We start from the raw sequence: 11,782 nt of genomic DNA on the forward strand, positions 1-11,782 counted from the left end.
AATATTCATCAGGTGTATATAAGGCGGTTCCAGTGAATACCAAAGAAGACCAAATATATCGGTAATCTTTTTAAGTTAATGATGGATATCTGATACGGATTAGTCCATGTTTGCTGATCTATATGCTATTTTCCAGCATTATATAAATGAATAAAAACAATCACAAAATCGACACCCCACACCACCAGAAAAACAACAACAACAAAAACAAACAAGCAACAATATTAAATAAGAAAGTTTTTCTCTTTTTTTCTCTTACATTTATTTCGTCATCTTGTAGTCGCTAGAACAATTGGTGAACATACAAATCACAATAAACTAGTAATCAAAATTAGCGGCGCTCATAAACATTGACATGAAGTTTGTATTTCTACCATTGTAACCGTTCAAATTTCTAGTTTGACTTCCTCCATGTCCGTGTGTCATAGTTCTTCCATGTGACCTGAATCCTCTATTACCGAATAAATAATTCCACATCGGTAGTCGGTCTGAAAGATAAAATTAAAATCCTGTATAATCTGCAAGTATGTAAGGAAAAAAATAACGAAAAGAGTTAATAAAAATGGCGTATAACATGAACAGCACACTTGTATATATAGACACGTCTATTCAATAAAGTGTAACATTATAATATTAAAGGTCATTCCTTTATTGTATATAATGGAGTGAATAAAGTATCCAATCTAAGGACGCTATCTACGTGGGTTCAAACCCCGTAAGGGTCGAGTCGTTGTTTTCTTGAGCAAGAAACTTTACGCCCATTGCTAAGTACTGGTTGATTCCATGAACGGATTCGCGAGTGTGTCTACAAGCTATTAGCTTCCTTCACAGTCAAACTAAAATATATTCTGTATAAATCAATTATAATGATTATATCATCATAATTGGGTTGTAACGTCAATGATATTTTTTTTAAAGAGTAAGCTAATATTTTCATTATCCTAACATTTTTTTCAATTGAGAAAGCGGGACATCGTTTTTTAGCCGGCAAATCATCAAATCCTTAATGTTATGTAATAAATCCCAGTGGTCGATTATTTAAGTATCGAATCATTATGAAAACACACTGTCGTGTCTTCTCCGTCAAATATGAATCTTTCTCTTATATTGGAAACTTTATTGTAAAAATATGTACCAGATTTATGTGGATCATCCATCAGCCATTCAGGATCTCGGAATTCCGAGTACTGTCTGAATCCACCGAACTGAGCATTGGTTAGTTGTAACACAATACACATCATCACTAAAGTCAATGATATATTCCACATTTTAAATCTGAAAACAAAAAATACAATTCAAGTACACAGTCGTATCATACAATAAACTTCTGCAATGATTTTGTACCTGAATTATGATATTTATAAGGCATGTTTTGACATAATTACAGGAAAAAAACACAACACATTTATTTGATTATCTTTTCATTACAAATTTACAGTGTATTCAATTTCTAAATGCATTGACTCGGTGAGGCATTTATAAATGCGATTATAAATTGATCATTGACATCAAATACATATATCAAATTGTTGTAACATTTATTTACACTAAATATTTATACGTGAATTAATATTCGTGACAATGGTTTAATACATTCTTTGGAAAATCAAATGACTTTTTGAAATGAATTAGAAGAAAAATTAAAGAAATTGTAGATTATAACAATTGAGTAAAATTAAACACACGAGTACGTGTAAATGATATCATGGAAAACATCGCGATCTCAATAAGGCATAAGTTAAATCAAAATGAAATTCATCTTCGATATCGTTACACTTACATAGTTGACATTTCCTATCTATGTTTCTATTAAACATTGTTGAGGAAAAGGATAATTTAGCAAGATATACCTTAAACTTGTAACTTTTAACGCGTTATACTTTTCAACAAAAATGGTCAAGTATATGAACCACAAATCTAGCATAAAATATGATTTTCGATTTTGAGTTGTTATCATCTTAGAATGCTAACAATAATATTTGCAGAATACTTTTTTGTTTCTATTGAATATCAAAGAAGAACTATATATATATATAAAGTTCTTCTTTAATATTCAATAGAAACAAAAAAAAGTATTCTGCAAATATTATCAATATTATATATATATATATTAGAAGTTATTTGTACAGCTATTCAAAACCAACTGACGTTTAAGTATTTTTCAGAGATTAATAAGAAAATGTGATTCATTATTTTTGTAATATTGTTAAAAAACTGTACATTTTTCTTACACAAATCATATTCATTTAGAAATAAGATATGTAATGTATATAAAATGGTTACCTGCCGACACGATGCGCTCCCTTCAGGTCTCAGTACAACACAGGCATTGTATTCTACAGAAAATATTGTTTATATGACTATATGAGGAGGTCAATATTAAGTTTGTCATTAAGATTGACAGGCCACGCTTACTTGTATGTTAACTGTTAATGTATTTTTCTATAACAAGATACTCGGACGGTTATAATACCGACATATACGCACGTTTTTTGTGTGTAAAGCCGTCAAACCTCAACGCATTTAAATTAAATGTCAATTATATACATCAATTAACAGTATGTCCGACTGTTTTTGCTCGTTAGTATAACTTATCAAACTGTATAAATAGAATCATTGTTTACATGAAATATCACAGCATAGTAATAATAGTTATAATGTTAACATTTATTTTCTATATTTGTATGTTATGATGATAATTCATATGATTTCGCCTATATTTTAAATGTACTTATGACCAAGAAATATTTCTACGCGTGGGCAACTAAACAGCCGCGTTATTTATTATAACTCATAAACGTTTATTTTACATTCAGAAAATTACGATAATTATTTAGGATATTCATTTTTTTTTCTAGAAACACATTTTTGTTTTTCATCGAGTATGAACATAAAATGGTAATTTTCAAATATTAAATTTTTGCAATTCTTTTATATTTTTTTCCTGCCAGTTTTTCCCCTTCTCTCTCGAACCCCCCCCCCCCCCACCTTATAATTACTGCTAAGATATTTTTCTTTGAAAATAAAACAGTTGATTTAAATACAAATCAGAACATCGGTATACATGTTACAATAATTATAATGTTGGGTGGTGCATTATAACATGTCAGTATGACATGGTCATTATGTGACATTTTTTTGATCACATGTTCATAAAGAAAGAAAAAAATACATGAATATATGACTACAATGGATAAAGATCATTGATTCCAGCACATTTACAGTTGAATATGAAATATCCTCCTAAAGGCGGTGCTAGTGGGCGTGAGAGTTGTATATATTTATATTATCTATCTTGATTAGACTCAACCTGGACCGAGTCTGCAGTTTTTATATAATTTTGTTCTTTTATTACTTCAGAGGGACCTCGATGCCCATTCCCAGATTTTTATATTATATAAATGAGCCGCGTCACGACAAAACCAACATAGTGCGTTTGCGACCAGCATGGATCCAGACCAGCCTGCGCATCCGCGCAGTCTATCAGTTTCTCTACTTGTTATAGGGTTGGTAAGCGAACAGCATGGATCCTTAACAGACTGCGCGGATGCGCAGGCTGGTCTGGATCCATGCTGGTCGCAAACATAATCATATGTAAACATATAGAGACATATAGTATGACCCTTGATTGGTGAAATAAAATTATTCTATTCTATTCTATAGAGACATTTAAGTTTTTTTCTATAAATATGGGATTTATTTTCATTGAGTGATATGGAAATAAATATTTCACGAGTGGCAGAAGCGAATATAATAATTTTATTACCACAATATGAATATAAATCCTGTATTTACAGAAAAAAATTGAATTTTCTGTTTATTATATACACTTTTCATTCTTCTATTTGACATTACAATTTGAAAGAATTCCCCTAAATTTTGTGAGTTTGCTGGATTTAGAAAAAAAGCAGCCCGGCAAATACGGAAAATATGTTTCATTGCGGTGAAAATTAAAAATTTTACAGTGAAAATACGGGAAATGAAAATACAGATTTATTTCATGAATATTTCTCAATAAGTATACATGTATAAATAAAGTGCTATATAAATTGTATTAACAACACATAAATTGTATATACAACACAAACTTTACATTGTTCTAGTGTTGTATTGCGTAAAACAGCATTTTTTATCCTGATATGTAATAATTAGTTTATTTTCAAGAGTAGACAACAGACTGTATAATGTTATTGCATGAAGAAATGCATCCAGCTCATATCAGCGTCATTGTAGGTATATGGTTCACCAACATTTTGTCCGGCACGATTATTGGAGGCTACAGGACCTTCTGGTGGAGCTGGTTGACTTGTTGTCTCTGGGGCTTGTACCGGATTAAAATGGTTCCCACTTGCTGATCTATAACCTTGATTGGCGCCGAGCAACTGATTCCATATCAACATCATATCTGTAACACACAAAGTTACTCCATTCAAAACAGTAAGATTTAAAAGCCCATATGACATACATGTATACGAAACTTTTAAAACAATACTATGATTGAATCATTGGTATAATACATAACATATTTCTACTTCATCACATGATGCGTCTTTGACAAATCACTGTAAAATTGAGTAAAAAATGTAAAATTGCATTTATATAAATCGAAACGTAACAAATTAGATTTATTGCCATTATCTAATTCAACTTACTGATATCTGTTAATGAAGGTTGACGAGAGCCAGGTCCTTCTGACGATGGTTCTGCCGCAGTTTCAGTAGCTCCTTCTGTGCCACTCTGTCCGCCAGCTACATTTGGTCTGGAGAATCCATAACCACCAAATGCCCCAAAAGGTCCGAATCCAATAAATGGAAGTAAATTGATGAGTGGGCCACCCTCGCCTGATAGTGGGCCACCCTCCCCTGATAGTGGGCCACCCTCCCCTGATTGACCAAAACCTCCAAACAAACCATTTTCCCCAGACTGTCCGAAACTTCCGAAAAGACCTTCCTGTGCTGAAGACAATTTTATCATGCAGGCTAGAATCACGGAAACTTTGATGTACCAACACATCTTTATATGTACTGAAATGATTTCAAATAGTAATTAAGTGACAAATAATAAATAAATTCATTTTCATATTACTGAAGACAGTTATTTGTTTTTATCAATACCAAATTTAATAAATTCCCTATACTGATGAATTGTGATAAGAGATTAATTTTACTGAAGTTGACAATCTTTTTTTGTTATGATTCAAATACACTGTAATTCAATTTTCTCATCTTCTACACTACAGTACTTTAATGATATTCTTATTTCTTGTCATGTTTTGTTATGTCATTTTGATAATCATAATACTGTTACATGTTATTTGTTAGAAGCCCTTATATGCATTGACTTCAATAAATTTGAAACTTGAAAACTTTTACTGTTTCAACAAAATTGCCGTAAAATGGAACAGATTATCAGATTTTTTTTCCCAAAGTTGTCGGAACTATTTTACGACCTTGAGATTACTCTTTCCTAAGTGGCGCTGCATATTGCGGTGAAGATTTCATAAAATAATCAAAGGTCTACAAGCTCTGTCTTTGTAATCTAAATCGTACTGTATACCTGTATGTATTTTCCTGTTATAAGTTTATTTTTATATACTATAATTCACCTTGCAGGGCACCGAGATGCAGCGACTACGTTTGGATTTTTACTATAACAGTTTGATACATACGGAATTTTGCATGACTAGAGTTGCATCAAAAATCATTTATGTTCATTTTTTATGACAGCCACACTTTATCCTTTTATCCTTGCATATCGTGGCTACTTCCTTAAAAAAGACACTTAAAAAAAAGTTGCCACAACTTGGGTTAGAATCCTAGACCTCTCACACCCTAAACGAGCGCGTTACCCCTGCACCACGGAGAATTGAAACAGAGACAGTCTGAATAAAATCAAATAATTCTAAATTTAGAATATCCATGCAGGGTTTGTAATCCTTATTAATTTCGAGGTATTTTGTTCACGATATACCTGTTGTTTAACATTGATGTAAATAATTTAGCGAAAATCTTCCCGCCAAAACAGTCCGACATGTATATATTCTACTACTCGACAGTCAGATTTATTTGTGTAATACGCTCGGTAATCATAGCATTTTCATTGATTAAAATCATATTCATCCGCGTGCATTTATTGACAATTCTATAAGCCAACGCTATTTTTAAACTTAACTTTTGAATGCGTTGTAATTTGTTTGATACTTGTTACAAAATAAAAATATTTCTTTCTTTTACATCGATACTTTTAAGCTGTTTTGAGAACTACTTGTTTTAGGTTTGTCGTGAAACTTCTGTGTCAGAGATTGAATGTCAGCATTGTATTTGCTAATCTGCGATCAGAAAATACAAAATCTTATGACTCTAAAAAAAATTGCAAAATGACAATCAAAATATGTTTTATTATCCGAGTACAGTGTACAGTAAAGGTATTAATTTTGAAAACATTTATTGACCAATGTAACACATAAAACGTGAAATATTGTAAACTAATGCAAATAAAGATTCATGCAGATCTATTTTCACTCAATTATGCTCTTATAAATCAATGGACCTTTGTTGAATTACATAAAGCGGATTAGTAATTTTACAATAAGAAAAAACTTACTCAAATTTTCAAAAAATGACATAAGTTAAACTTTTTATATCTTTATTAATATCATTTTTGCTTTCTTTGATTTTGTCTGTGACCACAAAATTATTGTATTTGTAATAAGTTGATGTATGTTTAACGAGGTACTATAAATGTATAATTTACCAGATAAACTATTCCTTCTTCTTCTTGTAAATTTTACGTCATTTCGTTTATTGATGTCATATTATCTAAGTGTCACTATTTTTATTCTCCGTTGTTTAAAAAAAATGAGCACAGACAAATTATTTTCTATACATTTTTTATTTAATGATGACACCTTTGTAGTAAAACTTCAGTAGCTAAACTGTATTCACTGAGTTATGAAACTATAAAAATCGTAAATTAAAGTCTGGACTCCAATTTTTAGTGCAAAGAGATATTCTCTTATAAAGAAAGATTCTGAAAAATTCAAGAAGTAATTTTGATTTTTCTTTTAAATTAAGACAAAACAGTTTATTACTCTCATGAAAATGTTGTAAATAATGTATAAGATATACATAAAATATTACACTTCTTTACAGCAAAGAAAAATTAAATACAATATTCAAATAAATATTTTAATTTACCTCTAAATCAGCATATACAAAAAAATAGTTTTCCAACACGAGGACTGATCTATTCAACGAGGGAAAATAAAGTAAATCAGGTATGAATGACCCCCGGTTACAATGACATCTAGGTTAACTATTACACAATTTTCAAGTGATATATTAATAAATTATAAACATAGCCCTGCACATTTAGCATGAAGATTTACACGTTCTTAACGATTTATTACCCCCATACTGTGTAGTACACGTGCACCCGTAATTTGTTGTCATATGAACTTTTTTCAGTATTTTAATTATGTGATTCGATTAAAGGACTGTTCTCTTTTTTTATTGTAGAAGCTATTTTAGAGTTATTTTATTGTAGTTCTAACCCTTTTATTATTATTGCAGAACCTATTCTTCTGTCGCAGCGCATTTAAGAGTGATATACAATTTGCGTCTGGAATGTAGCCACATTACTAAAATAATGTAATGCAAATTTGCCACATTACTAATAAATGTTGATGCAAATAACAGAGGATTTGCACAGGAGTTATTAAATCACCTTTAATTACGCTTGCAAATACCTTGCAACTAAATTTGTATTTAATAAAAATTTCTCTATAGTAGTGATAAATTTACATAAATGTGCGAGGTAAATCGTGATCATTTTTGAATAATTCGTGTTCATACTAAAGTAAAACGAGATGTATAAATTCAGTTAGATAGATGTCATCCAATTACGAACAGTGTGTTTCTATTTTTAAAATAAATCTTCAACATTCTTATACAAAAATGTACATAAAAATGACACTTATTTGAAATGATCGCGCGCGTGACGTGTCTAAATGATTATAATTTCTGTATTGCAGCAGACCACGGATTTATATAAATCCGTGAGCAGACGAACATTTTGTGTTGACATGGCACTTACAGTACTATGTTAGTCACATTAATGAGACATCAAGTGTCCACGAGACTAATGAAGATGGTCAATTTAACCCGACCAAGCTTCATAAATAACATGTACATGTACATGAATGATATGTTAACACTACATGTATACATTAATATCTACATGTATATACATGTGTTAAATCTTCTAATCAACAACAACAGCCATAATAACGAAACTCTAAAACCATTACAATTATTCATTTTAAAAAAGATGTTAAAGAGCCTATATGTTTTGTGATTGATACTGTTATTGTGTGTATACCACACTTGCAAAAATTATATATGTATATCATGTACATAATTATGGAAATAAAACAGTTTTCAAACATCGAAGAATATGGAAAAAGTGTACTGAAAATATTTGTGCACATTATATTTAATTAATAAATTATATGCATTCATTTCTTATTGGATAATTTGACTTAAAATTTATAGAAAATAAATTTCTAATTACCCCCCTTTATTTACATGAAATGTTAAATTCGGTAATATCTTTATAAATAATGCTTATTGGAACTTACAATATTGACAAATCTTAATTTGAGCATCATATTTGTGAAATAAAACCATGAAAAAGAATGTGTCACAGGATCTTTAATATAGTATCCACTCAAAACAGTTTAAATAAGTTACATAATTATATTATAGTGATATAGTTACAAGGGAGATGCTTGGTATGTAAGATGTATTATATAACATACTTATTTTTAAATTTCATATTCACAAGATGCAGGAGAACATGTTAGGAAGGGTATTGAATTTCATACCTATTAAATGATTATTTTCTGTGTTGTTTGTGTTAACATAATCCTATTAAAGGAGCTCTCCTGAGATAAAAAAATCCATAAAAAGACATATATAATGTGAGATTCTTGCATAGATCGAGAAAAATATGTCCAGTTCCTTTGCGTAAAAACACAAACAAACTCATTGGAGTCCCATTAAGTAATTGAAGTAGGCATGTGATGGTGCAAGATTGTTATAAATTTTGTTAATATTTTGTGAGATTGACGATGATGATGTGACATCCATTGTGAGAGAGACGATGATGATGTGACATCCATTGTGAGATAGATGATGATGTGACATCCATTGTGAGAGAGACGATGATGATGTGACATCCATTGTGAGAAAGACGATGATGATGTGACACCCATTGTGAGAAAGACGATGATGATGTGACATCCATTGTGTGATAGACAATGATGATGTGACATCCATTGTGAGAGAGACGATGATGATGTGACATCCATTGTGAGAAAGACGATGATGATGTGACATCAACTGTGAGAGAGACGATGACGATGTGACATCAACTGTGAGAGACACGATGATGATGTGACATCAACTGTGACAGAGACGATGATGATGTGACATCCATTGTGAGAGAGACGATGATGATGTGACATCCATTGTGAGTGAGACGATGACGATGTGACATCAAATGTGAGAGAGACAATGCTGATGTGACATCCATTGTGAGAGAGACGATGATGATGTGACATCCATTGCGTGATAGACGATGATGATGTGACATACATTGTGAGATACACGATGATGATGTGACATCCATTGTGTGCGAGACGATGGCGATGTGACAACAATTGTGAGAGAGACGATGATGATGTGACATCCATTGTGAGAGAGACGATGATGATGTGACATCCATTGAGAGAAAGACGATGATGATGTGACATCCATTGTGAGAAAGACGATGATGTTGTGACATCCATTGTGAGAAAGACGATGATGATGTGACACCCATTGTGAGAAAGACGATGATGATGTGACATCCATTGTGTGATAGACAATGATGATGTGACATCCATTGTGAGAGAGACGATGATGATGTGACATCCATTGTGAGAGAGACGATGATGATGTGACATCCATTGTGAGAGAGACGATGATGATGGAACATCCATTGTGAGATAGACGATGACGATGTGACATTCATTGTGAGAGAGGTGATGATTTGACATGCATTGTGAGAGAGACGATGATGATGTGACATTTTTTTAGTGAGAGAGACGGTTATGATGTGACATTCATTGTTAGAGAGACGGTTATGATGTGGTATCCATTGTGAGAGAGACAATGATGATGTGACATCCATTGTGAGATAGACGAATTGATGTGACATTCATTGTGAGAGAGGTGATGATTTGACATGCATTGTGAGACAGACGATGATGATGTGACATTTTTTTAGTGAGAGAGAAGGTTATGATGTGACATTCATTGTTAGAGAGACGGTTATGATGTGGTATCCATTGTGAGAGTTCCAATGATGATGTGACATCCATTGTGAGGGAGACGGTGACGATGTGACATTTGTTAGTGAGAGAGACGATGATGATGTGACATTCATTGTGAGAGAGACGGTGACAATGTGATATCCATTGTCAGAAAGACAATGATGATGAGGCATCCATTGTGAGAGAGACTATGATAATGTGATATCCATTGTGAGAGAGACGATGATGATGCATCCATTTTGAAACAGAAGTTGATGATGTGACATCCATTGTGACAGAGACAATGATGATGTGGCATCCATAGTGAGATAGACGATGATGTGACATCCATTTTGCGAGACAATGATAATGTGACATCCATTGTGAGAGACGATGATGATGTGACATCCATTGTGCGAGAGATGATGATGTGACATCCATTGTGCGAGACAATGATAATGTGGCATCCATTGTGAGAGACGATGATGATGTGACATCCATTGTGAGAAAGACGATGATGTGACATCCTTTGTCAGAAAGACGATGATGATGTGAGTCATTATTATATGTAAAAATCTATATCTTATGAAATATTTTTATAAAATTTATCAAAAGTAAAATAACACTGGTTCCATTATTATATTGATTCCTGAAAAGTTGTAACATAGAATGTCTCCGTTATTTAACACACATGCATATTGTACGTAAACAGAATAAAATGTCCCGAACAAAATATTATTTGCTATTTTAAGTAGGGTTTTATCCGTTTAGCAATGATTTTTCGCAGGCGTCATTCGCTTTTTAAACAATCACTATGTTTAGTTCATACAAGCATTTTGGAGGTATTCCTTTTTTAAAATTCAAACAATAATTTTTGCAGCAGATATATATATACATGTATATTTGTATAGCTAATAAATCAGGTTTTTTAATTTGTCTATTTGAACACATTATTTGAATGTGATAGTTTGATGTATTTCAGTAACATCTTTATAACTATAATCATCTAATTTTAGTGAAGCATTTCATCATCTTCATCACTGTTATTGTGGGGGCGCCTAATACCTATTTTTCTTTATATTTTCAATAGAAATCAAGATATTAAAGATAAATAGTATTGTACATCACACTACACAGTATTATCTCTTGAACAGCTGCACAATAGAATAATATTTCAGATATTCAACTGACAGATACATTGATACATTTTTTAAAAGGAATGCATTAAGACACGCCAATTCTCATCATCTACATAGCTTCCTCACATGTGTCTATCAGGATTCCACACAAAGCGGTGAGGGGTAAGTGGTTTGTGGTCATTGACCTTAACCACCAGGCCACGGATGACCCTCAACGTAACTATAGGAATTTAAGCACTAGATCTATATGACATATAGTTTGGCCTAGGGAGCTTACTTTTGTAAAGTA

The 11,782-nt window shown here is 32.0% G+C and overlaps 2 protein-coding genes across 3 annotated transcripts; both read right to left on the bottom strand.

Moving 5' to 3' along the window:
* Positions 1-254: 254 nt before the first annotated feature.
* On the bottom strand, positions 255-2,685 carry LOC132736712 (uncharacterized). 2 transcript variants are annotated; one of them, XR_009626618.1, is made up of 3 exons: positions 2,284-2,685; positions 1,136-1,275; positions 255-488 (listed from the first exon to the last, which is right to left on the bottom strand). XR_009626618.1 is itself a non-coding variant. In XM_060723905.1 (2 exons), exons 1-2 carry the CDS (start codon positions 1,266-1,268, stop codon positions 319-321), a joined length of 303 nt encoding a protein of 100 aa, XP_060579888.1. In that variant the 5' UTR covers positions 1,269-1,380; the 3' UTR covers positions 255-318. The 2 variants fall into 2 exon arrangements, 1 of the variants encoding a protein (XP_060579888.1); XM_060723905.1 differs by lacking the exon at positions 2,284-2,685 and having other exon boundaries at positions 1,136-1,380.
* A 1,297-nt stretch (positions 2,686-3,982) lies between these two features.
* LOC132736721 (collagen alpha-2(I) chain-like) lies at positions 3,983-7,467 on the bottom strand. The gene is made up of 3 exons (XM_060723918.1): positions 7,197-7,467; positions 4,653-5,024; positions 3,983-4,405 (listed from the first exon to the last, which is right to left on the bottom strand). The coding sequence occupies exons 2-3, from the start codon at positions 5,011-5,013 to the stop codon at positions 4,188-4,190; spliced, it is 579 nt and encodes a 192-aa protein (XP_060579901.1). The 5' UTR covers positions 5,014-5,024; positions 7,197-7,467; the 3' UTR covers positions 3,983-4,187.
* Between the last annotated feature and the right edge of the window lie 4,315 nt (positions 7,468-11,782).

Source organism: Ruditapes philippinarum, unplaced genomic scaffold (assembly GCF_026571515.1).
Source record: "Ruditapes philippinarum isolate M1 unplaced genomic scaffold, ASM2657151v2 ctg4531_1_1_1_1, whole genome shotgun sequence".
Taxonomy (NCBI): domain Eukaryota; kingdom Metazoa; phylum Mollusca; class Bivalvia; order Venerida; family Veneridae; genus Ruditapes; species Ruditapes philippinarum.

Bases quoted from the DNA above. Each gene is read 5' to 3' on its own strand.
- LOC132736712 (XM_060723905.1), bottom strand. From the start codon at position 1,268: ATGTGGAATATATCATTGACTTTAGTGATGATGTGTATTGTGTTACAA. The intron at 489-1,135 runs GTACATATTTTT...TTTATCTTTCAG, and splicing joins GGATGATCCACATAAATCTG to ACCGACTACCGATGTGGAAT.
- LOC132736721 (XM_060723918.1), bottom strand. From the start codon at position 5,013: ATGTGTTGGTACATCAAAGTTTCCGTGATTCTAGCCTGCATGATAAAA. The intron at 4,406-4,652 runs GTAAGTTGAATT...TGTGTGTTACAG, and splicing joins ACCTTCATTAACAGATATCA to ATATGATGTTGATATGGAAT.